Source organism: Staurois parvus, unplaced genomic scaffold, assembly GCF_062004578.1.
Source record: "Staurois parvus isolate SC_StPar_1 unplaced genomic scaffold, SC_StPar_1.0 ptg000327l, whole genome shotgun sequence".
Taxonomy (NCBI): domain Eukaryota; kingdom Metazoa; phylum Chordata; class Amphibia; order Anura; family Ranidae; genus Staurois; species Staurois parvus.
Genome location: NW_028318123.1, coordinates 5022090 through 5042493, shown reverse-complemented (window position 1 = coordinate 5042493; position 20404 = coordinate 5022090). Strand labels below are relative to the sequence as shown.

The 20404-nt window shown below is 42.6% G+C and overlaps 1 protein-coding gene across 2 annotated transcripts in view; it reads left to right on the top strand.

Moving 5' to 3' along the window:
- Positions 1 to 982: 982 nt before the first annotated feature.
- The window catches only part of RS1 (retinoschisin 1), a 36766-nt gene continuing 17344 nt past the window's right edge, over positions 983 to 20404 (top strand). The window contains exons 1-3 of one of the 2 annotated variants that reach the window (XM_089683875.1): positions 983 to 1089; positions 14319 to 14363; positions 15292 to 15308. In XM_089683875.1, coding sequence (XP_089540001.1) covers positions 1038 to 1089; positions 14319 to 14363; positions 15292 to 15308 — 114 coding nt within the window. In that variant the 5' untranslated portion in view covers positions 983 to 1037. Of the gene's footprint in view, positions 1090 to 14318; positions 14388 to 15291; positions 15309 to 20404 lie in introns of both variants that reach the window. The other variant, XM_089683874.1, reaches the window with a different exon arrangement.

Below are 20404 nucleotides of genomic sequence, written 5' to 3'. Positions count from 1 at the left end.
ACTGGCCTATAATAGTCAGATTCTGCCTTGCTGCAAGTCTTGTGGATAGGTACAATATTAGCTGTTGCCAGTCATGGGGAACTTCTCATGTTAGAAGAGATTGATTAAAAAGATCAGTTAATGGTCCAACAACTATACCTCAATGTTTTCTTAGAACTCTGGGATGAACACCATCAAGGCCCATTGCTTTATTAATCTTTAACTGAGCCAGTTCCTCTGCTACCTCTGTCTCCAGAAATCCTAAAAATGAACCATCATTCCTAGAACCAATATGATTTCCCAACTTAATATTGTGAGTATAATTTATTTCTCAGAAAACTGAACAAAAGTAATTGTTTAAGTGGTTTGCTACATCCAGGTCTCCCTTAATATAAGTGCTGTGCACAGATTTCATTGTAGTGATCCCATTGTATTTTTTCTTTTTATCACTAATGTACCTAAAAAGGTTTTATCACCTTTCTTAATAGATTTTGCAATTTTCTCCTCTTTCTGTGCTTTGGCAGCACTAATAAGTTTGGCATCCTTTTGTCTATTCTTATACTCTTCTATGTCAGCTGCACCTCCTGTTTCCTTGCATCTGCTATATGCTGATTTTCTTTCCTTTACTATCCTACTTATCTCTTTAGTGAACCATATTGGTTTTTTCTTCCGTTTATTCTTACTAATTTGCCTGACATATAATCTAGTTGCCTCCAGGATGGTAGACTATAACAGTGCCCACTGATTACTTACTCCTATTGTTTTACTCCAACCTTTCAACTCCTTTTTTAGAAATTCACCCATTTAGCAAAATTCTTCTTTTGACCTACTCTTATTTTTTACTGTTAAATCTCAGCTGGAATTGACCTCTGAGATAGGTAGTTAAAGTTCTGCTCTAGTTCAGCCTGTAAATGATAGTAATGTATCCAATGATTTGATGACCCTTCACAGTTTGCTAATAAAGTAGCTATAAGATGCTTAATGAGGGATGGATTAGGTTAATCTTCCTACAGTGCTGACTGCTCTGTGCAACTCACATCTTCCTGTGTCTGGAAAACATGTATCTCCATAGAGGAACTCCACTGCTCTTTGTGCTGTTTTGGTTGGAAGGTAAGAAGAACTTGCTGAAAAATGTATTTGGGATGATTAACTATTATAGGAGACATCATGAGGTGCCAGATAAGAGATCTTTCAACTGTGAAACAAAAGACTAGCTCAACTTCCTGAGGAACTATATATATATATATATATATATATGTGTTCCAAAATAAATGGTAAGTCTTCGGGGAAGTTATTCTTGTGCACTGCATAAACTTAAATCCAGAACTGCAATGTAATCCACATATAATAATGTAGATGGAAAATTCCCAGGACACTACACTGGTAAGAATGATAAAAAGTCAAAAATGTAATTTGCACAAAGATATATTTATTGTCCAGAATTAAAAAATATGCATGTCTTAGCTTTACATTGAAAAGAAAGTCTTAAAAAACGCAAATTGAATTGTAGGTCATAACTCTGTAAATACTATATTCACTCTCATTACAGCAAGAATCAATGCAGCTAAAGACAGCATTGAGATGCATAGACAAGCTTAGGAGCCAATTCAAGGCACCCAAAGATATTCCTTTGAATAGGAATACTCATTAATAGTTTTTATAAACCATTGAACTGTCAAGAAACTAATACTGTATATAAGCTGCAGTGTTTCCCGGAAAAATCATCCATACCTAGGGAAAGTTAACCAAGCCATCAGTTGTTTTTAACCAATAGTATTTTTATTACGTTTGTAAATGAGTTAACAAACTTTAAAAGACCAACTCAGCATGTGTGATGTTCTCTTATGTTGGTTAATTTAGAGCTTGGCTTAACAAAGTTTGCCAAGATCATATAGCTCCGCATTTAAAGTGAATTTAGATATGCATCATATGACATCATTTGTAAAAGGCAAAATTGGATCATGTGTCTGCCCAAAGACAACATACCTTCAAGTAGATCTAAACCCAATAGTTTGATTTGGTAATGTAATTTCAAAGTTATTCTGAAAGTCCATATTCAGGTATGTCCTGTTATGTGATGACAACTGTCTCCTAATTGTACTCCTGCAATATCACCCTATCTCATGGGTCCGTTTAAAGATACCAAGGGGCTGTGCTGACACACGTTGGCATTTGGAAAGATTGCTGTTCCCTATTAGAGCAATTGCCAAATTTCTTCCTGAGATAAGTACTAACAGACATCCTAATAGCATTATTCTGTATAAGAAAATGACTGCTTACACTATTTGATTAATGATCTAGACTGCAATCATTAAAAAGCATGTATGAATTTACATTCATCTACACTTTCTAACATTTTAAGGCAAACATAATCAGCTGTATAAAGAGTACAATCCTGCGACATTTGTCAAGAGCCTCTAAAGCCAAGCTTATAACATTATGGTATACAAAGAAGGTAACCCGCATCCTGACGGGGAAGGAGTTAGAATGTACAATCTACTTATAGTGTAAGCCTCTGGCATAGCTTATAGAACCCTGAACCTAAATGACCCTGGATGCTTTTGACTTCTTCAATTCACTTATGAGTATCTCAAAAGATTCTTTAAATGTTAATACTTATGGATCCCACTATAATTAAATAACATATACCTGTCTTCAATTGTAAGAATCTGTAACAATTAAAAGCATAAACAAAACTAATATAAATCTTGTTGCTGGTCTAGAGTTCAGATCTTGGGGCTGTAATGTCTTTATGTAATGGAGAACAGGTTGTCATATGGACAGCTCAGTGATGCAATTGCTACACAACACTGATACACTTGTGAATTAAAGCAGTTTTAAACCAAAACAGAAATGTTTTAAAGTGCAGTTTCCAAATTCTTAGATGTGGTTGCTGCATTCATTTTCTTTTAAGGAGCTTTTTTCACCTGGTGATCCAGCCAGTAAGTCTCTTGGTTTTCATTTTCGTGTAACAGACCAAGGTGTCCAGACAAATTAGCAGTTTGAGGGTTGAGAAAAAACATTTTAATACTGAAAGGGATGCTTAGAATGGTCAGATTTTATTCATATATGTAAAACCTCTATCCCAAAATAAAAAAACAAAACAAAACTATTTCCTGTAACTTTATATCAAGTGCTAGCTGGTGTTCAGCCTCAATTTGTTAAGCTCATCTAAATCTGCTAGCCTAATACGACCCTTTCCCCAAACCGACAATGCTGCTGTCCAAAGGTGTCTGCTTTACATCCACAATGCAGACACCCTAAGACAGGAAGTGTGTTACTGGCAGGATCACCCGGTAAAATAAAGGGTATAAAAGCCTAAAAAAGAAAACGAATGCAGCTGCCACATCTAAGAATTGGTAAGTGGCAGTATATTAAATTTTTGTTTCTGATTTTAAAGTGATTGCAAACCCTTACCTTATAAAACAACCCAATCGGTTTAAAATAGAAATGAAAGGCAAAAGAATGTATGCATAGAAATAAAAAAAAACCCCATTATTAATACCTTTATAATGTGGCAGTATATTACATTTTTGTTTTTAATTTTAAAGTGATTGCAAACCCTCACCTTGTAAAACAACACATTCAGTTTAAAATAGAAATGAAAGGCAAACAATGTATGTATAGAAATAAAAAGAAAACATTATAAAGACATTTTTCCTCCTTTTTATAAGTGATCACATAACCTCTATTCTCAGCTCCATACGGCTCCCTGCACACTGGGCGTTTTTATAGTGCTGGTAATGTTAGCTGTGTAAAGTCATGTTAAAAATGTATTTTCAGCTTTTTTTAACATTTTTGCATTAGCGTCATTTTTCCGCATTTAGTGGCATTTTTCCACATTTGCGGGTTTTTTTTTTTTTTTTAAAAGAAAGGTCCAAAAACACCAGTTTGTGGTGTTTTACCGCGTTTTTCAGCTTTAGAGTGTTTTTTCAGCTGAAAAACTCCTCTAGAAACCCACTAGTTTTTACCAGGCAAAAAACATTGATTACAGTCTATGTATGCATGGACACATAGCATAACATGTACTGGCTGTAGAAAAAAATGTCAAAAGCCAAAAACAGCAGCAATAAAAACGACCAGTATGCATGAGGACTAAGAGCAAGGGGAGGAAAAACAGCATGCACGATGATCTGCCAAGTGAATGGCTGTGCAGGGGGGCATGTCAGGACAAGTCTGATCATTGGAGGAGTTCCCAGCACATGCTCTCCTGCCTAGTGTGGTCAGTTTTTAATAGGAGAGAAGAGGGAATGGCAGGAACACCAGGGATTTTACATAAAGGAAGAAATACAAAGAGAACAGGATACATTTTCATACAAAGTACATGGTACAGCAGGCACATATCGGGAGACTTCTGGGTTTGAATATTCTCTAATATTGCTTTAAGTATTTTTACTGTACTGATTACTGTATTGATTACCAAGGCACATCAAGTAATTGGGCCCTAAGTGTCTGAGTTTAATTATAATGTGAGCTGAGTTCCTGTTACATTAAAAAAAACATGCCAATAGGTTTCCGGACTTCTGCCTAAATTGGTGCTGTTCTGTAGGTGACTGTGTTAGGCATAGCACATTGTAAATGTTCCATAGAGCCAGAAGTTGGGATAACTGTGAGCCTGTGTTCTGTAAAATGCATTGTAATATAAAATACATTAAGCAGTACACCATTCCATAAATAGTTTCCTATATCAAGTATCACAAATCTACTAAGCGACATATCAGCATGGATGTCACACCACTCCCTCAAACTCAATCTTTCTAAAACAGAGCTTGTAATATTTCCTCCTCCCCGATCCCCAACTCACGACTTTACCATTAAGATCAACAGCACAACCATTGGTCCTTCCCCTCATGCCAGGGTGCTAGGCGTAAGCCTAGACTCTGACCTCTCCTTTGGGCCCCACATCCAATCACTGGCTAAATCCTGCTGCCTCAACCTCCACAACATTTCCACAATCCACCCCTTCCTGTTTAATGACACCCCAAAACAACTTATCCACGCCTTGGTTATATCCCGCCTTTGATTTCTGCAACTCCCTCCTCACTGGTCTACTGTTACACAGGCTATCCCCCCTTCAGTCTATTATGAATGCTGCTGCTAGACTCATACACCTTACCAATCGATCAGCAACTGTTGCCCCTCTCTGCCAATCTCTTCACTGGCTTCCACTAACCCATTGTATAAAACTAACCACAACATACAAAGCCATCCACAACACTACCCCTAGCTACATCACCTTCCTTATCCGCAGATATCATCCAAATCGCCCACTCCGCTCCTTCCAAGACATCTTGCTATTTAGCTCCCTTGTCACCTCCCATGCTCACCTCCAGGACTTCTCCAGAGCCTCTCCCATCCTCTGGAACTCCCTACTCCACCAATCTGGTCAGCCCCCACCCTGTCTGCCTTTAGCCACTTATTCAGGGAAGCTTACCCCACCTCCACCTAAGAACTGTACTTAAGTCACCTCCATCAGATCTGGGAATCTAGCTTATTCCTAGAGCCAAGGACAGATGTCAATCCTCGAAATATGAAACATCTACTTACTGGGAAAGTCAAACTGGTGGGGGAATCTTTCAAAAGAAAATAGGTATTTAAAAAAAAAGTAGACTGCATTTATGTATCTTTGAAATGTGCTTGATGTTAAAATTTCGTAGTGTGTGCAGGAGAGGAGTGTATGGCGGTGGGCAGTGTGTGCAGGAGAGGAGTGCGGAGTGTATGGCGGTGGGTAGTATGTGCTGGGAGAAGAGTGCGGAGTGTATTGCGGTGGGTAGTATGTGCAGGAGAGGAGTGCGGAGTGTATGGCGGTGGGTAGTATGTGCAGGAGAGGAGTGTGGAGTGTATGGCGGTGGGTAGTGTGTGCAGGAGAGGAGTGTGGAGTGTATGGCGGTGGGCAGTATGTGCAGGAGAGGAGTGTGGAGTGTATGGCGGTAGGCAGTGTGTGCACGAGATGAGTGTATGGCAGTGGGCAGTATGTGTAGGGAGAGGAGTGCAGAGTGTATGGTGGTGGACAGTATGTGAAGGGAGAGGAGTGCAGAGTGTATGGTGGTGGGCAGTATGTGAAGGGAGAGGAGTGCAGAGTGTATGGTGGTGGTCAGTTTGTGAAGGGAGAGGAGTGCAGAGTGTATGGTGGTGGTCAGTTTGTGAAGGGAGAGGAGTGCAGAGTGTATGGTGGTGGGCAGTATGTGAAGGGAGAAGAGTATGGTGTGTATGGTGGTGGGTAGTATGTGAAGGGAGAGGAGTGCAGAGTGTATGTTGGTGGGCAGTATGTGAAGGGAGAGGAGTCCAGTGTATAGTGGTGGGCAGTATGTGAAGGGAGAAGGGTATGGTGTGTATGGTGGTGGGTATTATGTGCAGAAGGAAGAGTGTCCCAATCCTGTCTAAGCATCCTTAAGCTGCCACTGGCCCTGTACATATACAGTTGCAAGAAAAAGTATGTGAACCCCTTGGGATTACGTGGAGTTTTGCATGATTTGGGCACAAAATGTGCTCTGAACGTCATCTAAGTCACAACAATAGAAGAACACAGTCTGCTGAACATAATACTACACAAACATTAGATGTTGCCATGGTTTAATTGCACATAACATGTAAACATTCACAGTGCAGGGAGGAAAAAGTATGTGAACCTTTGGACTTAATAACTGGTTGACCCTCCTTTGGCAGCAATAACCTCAACCAAACGTTTCCTGTAGTTGCAGATCAGACCTGCACAACGATCTGGAGTAATTTTGGACCTCTCCTCTTCACAAAACTGTTTCAGTGTAGCAATATTCTTGGGATGTCTGGTGTGAATCGCTCTCTTAAGGTCATGCCACAGCATTTCAATCGGGTTGAGGTCAGGACTCTGACTGGGCTACTCCAGAAGGCGTATTCTGTGCTGTTGCAGCCATTGTTTTGTTGAATTACTTGTATGCTTTGGGTCATTGTCCTGTTGCATCACCTATCCTCTGCGGAGCTTCAGTTGGCGGACAGATGGTCGTACGTTTTCCTGCAAAATGTCTTGATCAACTCTGGAATTCATTTTCCCATCAATGACAACAATCCGTCCAGACCCTGAGGCAGCAAAGCAGCCCCAAACCATGATGCTCCCTCCGCCATGTTTTACAGTGGGGATGAGGTTTTGATGTTGGTGTGCTGTGCCTTTTTTTCTCCACACATAGTGTTGTGTGTTCTTCCCAAACAACTCAATCTTGGTTTCATCTGTCCACAGTATATTTTGCCAGTAGTGCTGTGGAACATCCAGGTGCTCTTTTGCAAACTTCAAACGTGCTGCAATATTCTTTTTGGACAGCAATGGCTTCCTCCGTGGTGTCCTCCCATGTACTCCATTCTTGTTTAATGTTTTCCTTATTGTAGATGTGTCAGCAAAAATGTTAGCATGTGCCAGAGATTTCTGTAGGTCTTTAGCTGACACTCTGGGATTCTTCTTTACCTCATGCAGCATTCTGCGCTGTGCTCTTGCAGTCATTTTTACAGGACGACCAAGCCTAGGGAGAGTAGCAACAGTGCTAAACTTTCTCCATTTGTAGACAGTCTGTCTTACTGTGGACACATGAACATCAAGGCTTTTGAAGATACTTTTGTAACCCTTTCCAGCTTCATGCAAGTCAACAATTCTTGATCGTAGGTCTTCTGAGAGCTCTTTTCTGCAAGGCATGGTTCACATCAGACAGTGCTTCTTGAAACCAGTAAACCCAAAACAGGTGTGTGTTTTTTAAGGGCAGGACAGCTGTCAGCAACACATCCAATATCATCACACTGATTGGAGTCAAGGTTGGCTCACTCCTGGCTCCAATTAGCTCTGGGAGAAGTCATTAAGCTAGGGCGTCAAATACTTTTTCCTCCCTGCACTGTGAATGTTTACATGTTATGTGCAATTAAACCATGGCAACATCTAATTTTTGTGTAGTATTATGTTCAGCAGACTGTGTTCTTTTATTGTTGTGACTTAGATGACGTTCAGAGCACATTTTATGCCCAATTCATGCAAAACTCCACGTAATCCCAAGGGGTTCACATACTTTTTCTTGCAACTGTATGTATGTATATGGGTGCGTGTATATATATATATATATATATATATATATATATGCATGTGTACATGTTTGTGTAAATGAGTGTGTATGTGTGATCCCCTATGAAAGGTGTGATGTATGCAGGCGTATGCAGACTCCAGGAGCCAGTCCGGGCAAATGGATAATGAGCTGTGTGTGGCTGAGAGATGGACAGAGTGGTCATGGATCCCTGTGCAGATTGTAATGTCTGGAGATAGACAGATACTCCCCATCATCAGACTCCTCGGATCCCCGTGCTACTTGTGCAGACAGGTCATCCCCATCCCTGGACCCCTCGAATAGATGTCACCACAGGCACCCTGAGCAGCCTCTGCATTGCTGGGGTGAAAACACAAGACACATGGGGGGGGGGGGGCTGGTCTTGCTAGTTAACCTGGCAGCCTGCGGCTCATTGGTCTCTGGACCAACTGGGGGGGGGCAGAGGGACAGGTGGGGGCAGCATCACAGGTGGTGGGCAGAGGGACAGAAGGGGAGCAGAGTTACAGGAGAGGGGCAGCAGAACAGGAGGGGGGCAGTGTAACAGGAGGGAGGCAGCGGGATGGGGGGGTGTTACAGGAGGAGGGCAGCATCACAGAAGGTGGGCAGAGGGACAGAAGAGGGGCACATTTACAGGAGGGGGGCAGTGGGACAGGAGGGGGTAAGTGTTACAGGAGGGGGCAGCGGGACAGGAGGGGGGCAGCATCACAGGGGGGGGGGGCAGTGGGACAGGAGGGGGGCAGTGGGACAGAAGGGGGGCAGTGGGACAGGAGGGAGGGGTGTTAAAGGAGGAGGGCAGCGAGACAGGAGGGGGGCAGTGGGACAGGAGGGAGGGGTGTTACAGGAGGGTTGCAGTGAGACAGGAGGGGGGAAGCATCACAGGAGGGGGGAAGTGCCACAGGAGGGCGGCACTGATACAGGAGGGGAGCAGTGGGTCAGGAGGGGGGCATTTTCACAGGACGGGGCACTGATACAGGAGGGGGGGCAGTGGGACAGAAGGGCTGCAGTGGGACAGGAGGGAGGGGTGTTACAGGAGGGGGGCAGTGAGACAGGAGGGGGGGCAGCGTCACAGGCAGGGGGCAGTGGGACAGAAGGGCTGCAGTGGGACAGGAGAGAGGGGTGTTACAGGAGGGGGGCAGCTAGACAGGAGGGGGGAAGCATCACAGGAGGGGGGAAGTGCCACAGGAGAGTGGCACTGATACAGGATGGGAGCAGTGGGCCAGGAGGGGGGTATTTTCACAGGACGGGGGCACTGATACAGGAGGGAAGCAGTGGGACAGTAGGGGAGCAGTAGGACAGGAGGGGGAATTGTCACAGGAGGGCAGCACTGATATAGGAGGGGGGGGCAGTGCTACAGGACCAAGGAGACCCTATTTAGCATCAGGTCATCAGGCAGCGGCAGGTGGTGGGGCTTGTGCAGTCTCAGTTAGGGGGTGATTGTAGGGGGCGAAGAGGTGCTCCTAAGCCAGGGGTGCAAGGTCACGACGAAGATGGCGGTCATCAGGAGAAGGAGGGTTTCATGCAGGTGTCCGGCTGCGCTCCTTCTGCCGATCTTCTCCCAGCCTGACTGAGACATGACATGCCAGAGAGCTGAGCCACTGAAGACATCCTGCCACTTCAAAGAATGAGCCTTGTGCCTCCTGCTCACCTTCAATGCCTGGCTCCCCCCTCCTCCTCCCTGCTGCTTCCTGTCTGACCCCCACTCCATCCAGGTAGAAGAGCGGGCACTCTGCATGGATCTCCAGCCTTTGGAAGCGCTCGGCTCCTACATTCTTTTTGGACTGTTGCACCCCCCCGTTTGCTGTGCCTTGATTGGGTGTGCAGGGGATCCCTATACACAGGTGAAAGTATATGTTCCTGCCCCCGCCTTCCATTGTGAAAGCATCCATGGGTGCAGTGTGTGTCGGGGCACAGTGGGCCCCCACCCCATCCCGGGCCCTGTGTGCAGTGAACACCCTGCACCCATGGATGATATGGCACTGCCTCCTATGTGCTTAGGCTAAGTCCATTGAAAAGTACAATTTTAGTACTGGGTTAAAATCTGCATGTATTCAGGAACTAACATAAGGGCTGTTTACAGACTTCAAACATTGACATTATAGGCTAGATTTGTACTTTGGAGCTGATGGTCTGCCACCAACAGGCACCAACACTACCTTGATCTGCTTTAGGCAGCAATAGGAGTTTGGGTTTTTAGGAAAATAGTTCTTTGCTCACACAGGGTATGTTTTCATCTTCACCCCAACATCACATACTAACCTTTTCTTAGCTCCTCCACCACTCTGTTCAATCACTGGGAGTGAAGAAAATACATCTGAGTAGGGTGGAGAACGTGAGTGCTGGTGCTTGGCCCAATGCTGTCACTTGGGGACAGGGAAAGTTCTCACGCAGCGTCTCCTTGTGGAAAGTTGTTTAATTAGATCTCGCCACATATTGCCCACAGCACATTCTCAGTGACGGGAGGGTCAGAACCTCTGTAACAAACCACCACTCTGGATCATTACTCCTCTACCTTCAGGTCATGTAAAAAAATATCCACACTCATTCATATACACCAGAAGAGCCGCTCAGCTAACGGCAGTTCCAGGCATAGTCACAGGGAGGGGATTGTCTGGCCAAATACCCAGGCATATCTGACAGTGGGATCCCAGGTTACCAAACACATGGCACCACAGGTTCCTACTTCTCACCACCTCCAAGCCCCTCTCTACTAAGCCACCACCCATTTCCCAACTAGAACCAGTTTCAGTCTTTTCTTCCCAGGTACAGACTTAACCTCTGTTATAATAAGAACAGATTCAGGCCGAATCAGGATTTCAACTTGAACTTTTTCAAGTGAGTGGAAAGTTGTGCATAACATTCAATGTTCACTAGTAGGGTTTTTTTTTTAAATCTTACTCAGTCTTTTGTGACGGATCATGTCCAGATCCATCGCCCACTACAGGGGTAATTTATTCCAAGCCCCTCTAGGCTGCATGCAGCTATCCTGGCAAGCTCTACATGGAAGAACAGGTTTGGGCTGACCTCAAAAGGGAAGCCACACTGAGATTTTCACAAGCCTGCCTGCTGGCCCAAACTCTAACTCAGTCCACAAGCTCTTTTCATTAAAGTGGTAGTAAAGCCACTATGTTACTTTTTACCTACAGGTAAGCTTATAATAATGCTTACCTGTAGCTAAAAAGAATATCACCTAAACGTGCAGTGTTTAGGAGATATTTGGGTTTTTCTTACAGCAGCACATGCACTCTGAAGGAACAGCATACCCGTACCGTTTTTGTGTATGTATAACTTGCGAGCAAAACAAACAGTGTACCTCTATGGATCACCAACATTTAACACATAACTCAAACTGTGCAAACTAATTATATATCTATAAATGTTGCGCTCCCTACTACCACAATAACAAATACTATATATATATATATATATATATATATATATATATAATTTCTACTGTGAAAACAAAACATTAAATCAAAGGTAAATGTACCAAATGAAGTAACAGTGATTTGAAATCAAAAACTGTATCTGTGATTCAAGACAGAATAGTAATCAGAATAATAGTCCCATCAATCAATTAATAGTCCAAAATTAGTGATATAGTGATCAGAAATCATCAAATAGTGACTTTCTGTGAATCCTTCAACCAATTGGGATGTGCGCTCACCTCCTTCTATGCCTATAAAATAGGCTATAAACACTTGTGGTTCACATAACCTGGAACCTGCCAAAATGGTTGCAGTATAGGATGGATGTAGGGTACTTCCTATGAATGACAATACTTTCCCCTTGTGTGCTGGATATCCCTGCAGGGATTACTCCCTCCTTCAGCTGCTAAAGTTCACTTGCTTACTCCTCCTTAATCATTCCTCAGTATCAAAGAGAAATTGAAGACATAGTGCTTTATCCTTAAAACAAATTTTCTTTATTCCCAAAATCTCATACAATGCACTCACATTTAAAATATCATAAAACCGCTTTGTATCATTTAAGCCTGTGTCAGCCGCCAAGGCATGTACTTGCCATCTGCTCTCTCTGGTGCCGAGTGACGTCTTAGCCCCACCCCTATGCGTTACGCCATAGGTCACGTGGCTTCATCAGGGGGTTGTGATCTTTGGTACTGAGGAACGATTAAGGAGGAGTAAGCAAGTGATCTTTAGCAGCTGAAGGAGGGAGTAATCCCTGCAGGGATATCCAGCACACAAGGGGAAAGCATTGTCATTCATAGGAAGTACCCTACATCCATCCTATACTGCAACCATTTTGGCAGGTTCCAGGTTATGTGAACCACAAGTGTTTATAGCCTATTTTATAGGCATAGAAGGAGGTGAGCGCACATCCTAATTGGTTGAAGGATTCACGGAAAGTCACTATTTGATGATTTCTGATCACTAATATTGGACTATTAATTGATTGATGGGACTATTATTCTGATTACTATTCTGTCTTCAATCACATATACAGTTTTTGATTTCAAATCACTGTTACTTCATTTGGTACATTTACCTTTGAATTAATGTTTTGTTTTCACAGTAGAAATTATATATATATTTGTTATTGTGGTAGTAGGGAGTGCAACATTTATAGATATATACCCGTACCGTTCCTTTAGAGCACTGTGCCGTGTCCTGAGACTCCCGTGCACATGCACGAGAGTGACGTCATTGTGGCTCAGCCAGCCAGAAGACCAGAGCTCACAAAGCCGGAAGGAAGATTGGGTGAAGATGGAAGCCTCTACAGTGGTGAGAGCGTGCTGCTGGAGGGCTTCCTTTTAAGGTAAGTTTTGCATAATGTGCTAGTATGCGATGCACACTAGTACATTATGTCTTTGCCTTGCAGGGGATTTTTTTTTTTTTTAGATGTGGTTTACTACCTCTTTAACTGCACCTAGAGAAACTTAAAGCTTATATAGGATTGTCTTCACTCCCAATGGTTGAATGGAAGAACCTGTGAATGAAGACAAGCAGGGTAGATACTGCTGGAGCGGTAGGCATTAGGGAGAACCTACTTTTCACTTTAAGCTGGTATCTCAGTAGGATGGATCTTGCCACATAGAAATGTTAAGCATACTAAACAACTTGAAACTAAATGAAAATGTATTACAGCTTCTGCAGTTTTACAGCAGTTGATCACCTTTCAACTTTACAGATTGGCAGCAAATTACAGAATGTAACTTATAACTGGGGGAGTAACAGGTTACAGTTACAGTATCCCAAACATATTTCAGAAAGCCATATTTGGTTTAATTCTCTTACCGTGGTTATAAAGGCTAAACAATTTTTACCTTAATGCATTCTTTGCGTTAAGAAAAACGATTTGTCATCAATATCTCCCCTTTCAATTCCATTGCACAGAGCAGCTAAGTATGAACATGCCTATTATTATTAGGTATTTTTACAGAATTAAAGTGCATAAAAAGGCATTTTTTTCTTAGTTCTTGACGTAGTAGGGAAGTGTTAAAACACCAGTCAGGTTTTTCTTGCTGCCGCTGTCTTTGCTCAGGAGATTCATGATTCACCCTCTCTGTCTGTTCAGGTAACCATTGTTACTGGGACAAAAAAGGAATTGATTCTGTATTATTATTGTACTAAATCGATTAAGCAAGGTAACCATAAAGATAATACAGAAAGGCAATGAAAGGGTAATTTGCGGGAGGGGGGATAAACCCCATGGAGACACTTTATTAGCTCCCATGTCCACATCAGTTGTAGCAGACATTCCCATATTTTGATGCTGGAGTTAGTAGAAAAAAGCACAAGATTAAAATATGGTTCACTTGCTTCTTTCCTTATGACCAATACTCACTTGACATAGCAAAAATATGCAGAATTATTTCCATAAAAATTAACTGAAGTTGGGGAGATCATTAACAGAATCTACAAATTTACACATAAAGGTATCCTCTTTACAACCAATGATAAATACACCTCATTATGTAGTTGCTTGAAAGGGTATTGTATAATGAAAAAATGCATTATCATGTCAGAGTGTCCATCAAAACTTAATGTTATGGTATGTTTATATGAGGCTGAGGTCCAATCAGTAAGTCTGCAGCTTCATATACTGGTGACTAATACTAACCATTACATACATTTCTTCTGCACCCTGATGGTAGAGAATAAAACAGGAAAAGGTCCATTTAAAAGAGCTTGCCTACTTGTATCCAGTGTACAGAAACCTTGTAGTGTATGCTCTTTATAACAATATACTGAAATCCTCTGCTGATACTTCGCCATAATGGCATCTTATGTGATACTTTAGCTCATACTTCCTTTTATGTTATAGCTGTTGACAGTGGCAAAGCTGGAGATGAGACTTCATCAGCTGATGGTGAGAATGACACATCGACAAAAGGTCTGCGGTTATCATGAATGTATTTTTAGTGCAGGTAGTGAATGTATGAACTTTATTAAAGGAAAGTGTCATTAAAACTAAAATTAAGGTTTTCTAAAACACATCGAATTAAACCTTCTAGACAGATAAGAACCAGTATTAGAATTAATACAATGGCTGTCTTTCCTGAATTCCTTTTGAAAATGCTAGTTGCCTAGCAGTTGCAATGTTTTCTGAGTCATCCAGAACAAGCATTAAGCCAGTGAAGTCTGAACACCCAAACCACAAACACACACATATACTGTAAATCTTGGATTGGAAGGACTAATCTACCTAAAGAGTGTCATTATATATCCAGTGGTCATTTAGGGCCAGGGTCGGACTGACCGTTTGGAAACTCGGGCACTGCCCGAGGGCCCTGGGTCAATAGGGGGCCCCATGAGATGCCCCTGGTACCTTTTTCATAGGCTTTTTTGAGTTTGGGCAAGGACACAGGGGCCCCATGATCCTCTATTGCCCGGGGGCCCCATGAGTTGTCAGTCCGTCCCTGTTTAGGTCCTTTAGTCTTTGCAGTCTGAAATTAAACTGTCCCAGGAATTTTTGTATTTTATAACTGCTAGTATTTGAGAGTCAAGCTAATTTTTGTTTTTTCAATAGAAGTCTAAGGTAATCTATGGGTCTTGTGTAGGCTACCACTGATTCTTAAAAAAACTAACCTCAGCTCTATCCTGATCTAATGACTTCAATAATTTTTGCACCACTGATCTAGAAAAATGCAAGTGAGGAGTTATGACTTGGCTGCATGTTGCTTCAGGCAACCAGAATTTGTGAAGGGAATCAGCAACGGCAGCCTACGCATTTCTCTCTGTGCATATGTATTTTAACTATATTTAATCTTTTGTTTTTCCATGCACCACATACCTAGTGTTAACCAGCAGTGAGGTAAGTCCACACATTTACTATTCCTTGTACAGTTTTCATGATTTCAACAGCTGCTCATTGAACCTTTGTTTTCTAGACTTTGTTCAGTTATACGCCACCATCACAACCTCTGTAGTGCTTGGTTATTGATATTCCCACACATTACATTCATGTACAATGCCAGTGTATAGTTAAATCAATGTCTTCCCCAAACTGGAGAACACACAAGCTCCATGTAATAGATAAATAATTATAGAAAGTAATTCTGTATAGGAATTCTGAGCTTTTGAGTGCCTCACCTACAGTGAGGGCAAGCACTACCGGTTATATATGTCCCATCCTTTCACCACACTGAATTTGATCAAAGTTATTGGATTATTTTATTTATAGGATGTATAAAAGAAAATGAAGCAACCTAGCTACATTTTATTGTAGGATGTTGTAACCATAGATAATAGTAACACAAAACGTATGGATCCAGTGCCCCACACAACAAGCATTGCAGCCTCTTACCAGAACTCTATGATCTCTGAATACAAAGAGATCAATAGCGCATAGTAGACTAGCAGACAGGCGGCAACCTCAATTTATGCTTGTGCCCAGATCTCACTCTGCTTTAACAGCACCAAACCAGAAAAGACAAAAAAAAACATCCTACACACCACGATCCACTTCCAGTAATCCTCAGAGATCACGTGCAAGACCAGATGCAGAACTTATAATTTAAAACCATAAAGCTATATCCTTTATTTACAATGACAAATACATGCAATATGGGTTGAGAGACAAGAACGCTCGCTCGCTCACCTTCCATCTTCAGTGAGTGTGATGACATCACTAATTAGGCTCTGTCCAATGTGTTTAATTTACAATTAACTACGGTGCTGATCAGTGTATTTTTAGAGTTCTTGCTGTCAGAATACAACACAGCAAGGAGGATTTCTTCATCCACTTCACTTGAGTGGATAAGGGAATCTGTTAAGTTTTTTTAGATATCATCAGGATGATGATGATTGCATAAATTCATTGAGTGTATGGGTACCTAGTGTGTTTAGAAGAATCCTCTAGACAGTTAAAACCTGCCTTGCATAAACAATAACAACAAGGCAGCTAAACCCAATTTAACAGGTTAATTCCACCACCAGCATGCATATTACAGTAGCACATGAACACACACAAAAGTGTGTGATTTTGTGCATGTCCACAAAATGTACAAAAAACGCATCTTGCACTTTCTGTACCATTCAATGATAATGGCATCCCAAAGCAAGACAAGCAAGTTTGCATGTGAAAGAAATGTGCAGCAATGAGTCAGACATAATCTTCTTATTGCTAGAGATAGGTTTGAATCAGGCTCAATTTTGTGTAGCACCCTCCTAGGTAGCTAGGGGGAGCTAGACTTCAATTGCTAGCTAGGGCTGAATAGCAGACTGGGAGTAATAGCTAGCAGGAGGTCATAATTGCGTCAGTGCAGAGAGGCTTTGCAGACCAGCACCTATGGAATTTCTCCCTACTCTAGAACGTTGGAGAACAGTGGGCAGATATGAGGAGTGGCTGGTTTGTACTCTTAGAGGATCCTGGCCAATCCCCAACTGGAGGCTTGGCAAGAGGCCAGGACAACCTTTAAGAGTAGTTGAGCCTGCTCAGCAACAGGAGAGTTCAGGTGGAAGAAAGAGATGGATGTGAGAGGCTGGAGGCAGGAGCCTGTGAGGGGGCCCAGATGGAGAGGGGCTCACCTGCAGGCAGAAGACCTTGGAAGGCTGAAAACTTGAAGCTTCATCAGCCCCCTGAGAGAGGATCACCTGTGTGGAAGGGAAAGAGTGGCCCAACTTGAAGGCCTGGTAGCAGCCACTGACCACCGGCAGCACAGGAGCAAGTGAGTAAACCTGCACTCCCTGATCCACTAAGGAAAAAGGAGCACTCAAGTGGGAAACTGGATTTGCTATCTTACCGGGGACTGTTTCACACTGCAGTGTCAGGCATTGGATCCCCTGCTCAGGGATTTGCCCAGTGCAGCTGGATGATGAGAGGAGTCATCTAGGGTGCTACAACAGGAGGTGCTGGCTAGCTCTCTAAGAGAAAGATAATTTTTGCTGCAGAGACCTGTACTTCAAAACAAAACTCAAGGACTGGTTACGATCTCCTGATGCAAGTCTGAGTGAAGGAAATGTGTGTTGCCTGGCTGTGCAGGACTATAGGGGGACCCAACTCTATTGCAACTCGTAAGGGGGTAGTGCTACATTTGGTTTTGAGGTAAATCCATAGAAATTGTGAGTCCCAAACATATGGCCAATAGGTTTGCAGGTTTGCTGCCAGAATTTAGGAACAACGCATAATGCAGCTCTTAGCTTTTGCTCCTGGTCAAATGAGTCACACAAGAGCCAATAATCTGAAGGAATGGATAAGCCATCCCTCTCACTATCAAAGGGCTGCATATACAGTATATATACACTAAATCAGGGCTTTTTTTCTCAGAGAATAGATGCAGGAACTCTCCCTTTCTGAGTCTGTGCACTATATTGCCAAAAGTATTGGGGTACCTGCCTTTGCACGCACATGAACTTAAATGGCATCCCAGTCCTAGTACGTAGGGTTCAGTATTGAGTTGGCCCACCCTTTGCAGCTATAACAGCTTCAACTCTTCTGGGAGGCTGTCAAGGTTTAGGGGTATGTCTATGGGAATGTTTGATCATTCTTCCAGAAGGAAGGACAGGCACTGATGTCGAACAAGAAGGCCTGGCTCGCGGTCTCTGCTCTACCTTATCCCAAAGGTGTTCTATCGGGTTGAGGTCAGGACTCTGTGCAGGCCAGTCAAGTTCCTCCATCCCAAACTCACTCATCCATGTCATTAACTACCTTGCTTTGTGCACTGGTGTGCAGTCATGTTGGAACAGGAAGGGGCCATCCACAAACTGTTCCCACAAAGTTGGGAGCAGGAAATTGTCCAAAAGATCTTGGTATGCTGATACCTTAAGAGTTACCTTCACTGGAACTAAAGGGCCAAGCCCAACACTTGAAAAACAACCCCACACCATAATCCCCCCTCCACCAAACTTTACACTTGGCACAATGCAATCAGGCAAGTACCGTTCTCCTGGCAACCACCAAACCCAGACACGTCCATCAGATTGCCAGACAGAGAAGCATAATTTGTCACTCCAGAGAACATGTCTCCACTGCTCTAGAGTCCAGTGGCGGAGTGTCTTACACTATTGTATCCGATGCTTTGCATTGCACTTGGTGATGTATGGCTTGGATGTAGCTACTCGGCCATGGAAATCCATTCCATGAAGCGCTCTACACACTGTTGTGCTAATCTGAAGGCCACACAAAGTTTGGAGGTCTTTAGCTATTCACTTTGCAGACAGTTGGCAACTTCTGCGCACTGTGCACTTCAGCATGTGCTGACCCCACTTTGTCATTTTACATGGCCTACCACTTCGTGGATGAGTTGCAATTGTTCCCAGTTGCTCCCACTTTGTTATAATACCACTATCCCGGTACCATGCTTGAATTCACTGAGCTCCTGAGAGTGACCCATTCTTTCACAAATGTTTGTAGAATCAGTCTGCATGCCTAGGTGCTTGATATATATATGTATATATAGTATATACAGTGCATTCATAAAGTATTCAGATCCCCTTCACTTTTTTCAATTTTGTTATGTTGCAGCCTGATACTGCAGTTGTTTCAATTCATTTTTCTCATGAATCTACACTCAGTACCCCATAATGACAAAGTGAAAACAATATTTTATAAATGTTTGGAAATTTATGAAAAAAGTAATAATAAATATTCAGACCCTTTCAACAGCACTTGAAATTTTAGCTCAGGTGCCTCCCATTTCTCTTGATCATTGCTGAGATGTTTCTACACCTTGATTGGAGTCCATCTGTGGTAAATTAATTTGATTGTACATGATTTGGAAAGGCACACACCTCTCTATATAAGGCCATGAAGCCAAAGGAACTGCCTTCAGAGCTCAGAGAAACGATTAGCTTCTCCTCAGTGCAAAACACATGAAAGCCCACTTGGAAGTTGCCTAACTTCCTATGGGTTATGTTTGACAATAGCATGCTTACTAGCTTTGCATATGGGTGCCAAATCCAAATCCCATTGAAGTCAATTGGAGACACAGGTTAAAAAAACTGTTCTGGTCATTTTCAAGGCTAACAGGCAAGGAAATGTCAAACAAATAACACGAGGGCTGGGCACTGCCATGTGTATCATGTACTACAGCAAAACCAAAATTCTTTAAATTTAAAGCATTTGAATTCCACTGGTTAGGAGCAGTGATTTTAGTACTTCTTAACATGAAACATTGAAAATGCAAATACGAACAATGCCACCAAAATGACTGCTCCTCGCCCCTTCAATCTGTTTACATCTATACCAGATCCTTTTCCAAGATGAGGGCATGGTTTAGTTGTGAACCTCCCAGGCAATATTCCCGAGTGTAGCTCGGGTTTATCTTTCAGTACCAGAAGCGGTTACCCCGAGCTACACTCGGGAATACACTGCAGCGCTTCTCCAGCGATCCCTGTTTGATCTACCTTGTCCTGCGCTCCCGCGATGTCCCTCCTACAGTGTCCCCGGCCATGTCCTCCGGCCGATGCCGGCATCCATCTTCTGGGTTCCGTTCCCTGTGAGCGTCGGGACGTATGGGATTCATGGGAGACGGAACCCGTGGGAAATTAAAAAATGTCAAAATTGTACATTCACTCAATACACTAAAATTTGATAGTATTCCATTACTGTATCAAACCATTTCACATACATTTTGTCCCTAGTGCTTTATCCTGTGCCCTGCCTGCATTTTTACTGTTCTTTCTGCCTGGAAACTGAGAAACGTCCATGGCATCCAAAAAGCGTCCCTTTAGGTCAAAAGTGGTTTTAGACCAGCTAGAGAACAGTGATGGTAAATTAGAACCACTTGCAGAATTGAGTGATAATGATTTGTGGGGAAATTCGTCATCAGACACTGAAAACGATTTTGCAACCAAACTCAGTGATGCGCGAACTTGGCGCTCTATTTCAAATTTCAGTGTTTTTGGTTTGATTACATTATTTAATTCAATTTATTAATTCAATTTATTATTATTATATTATTATTTTTT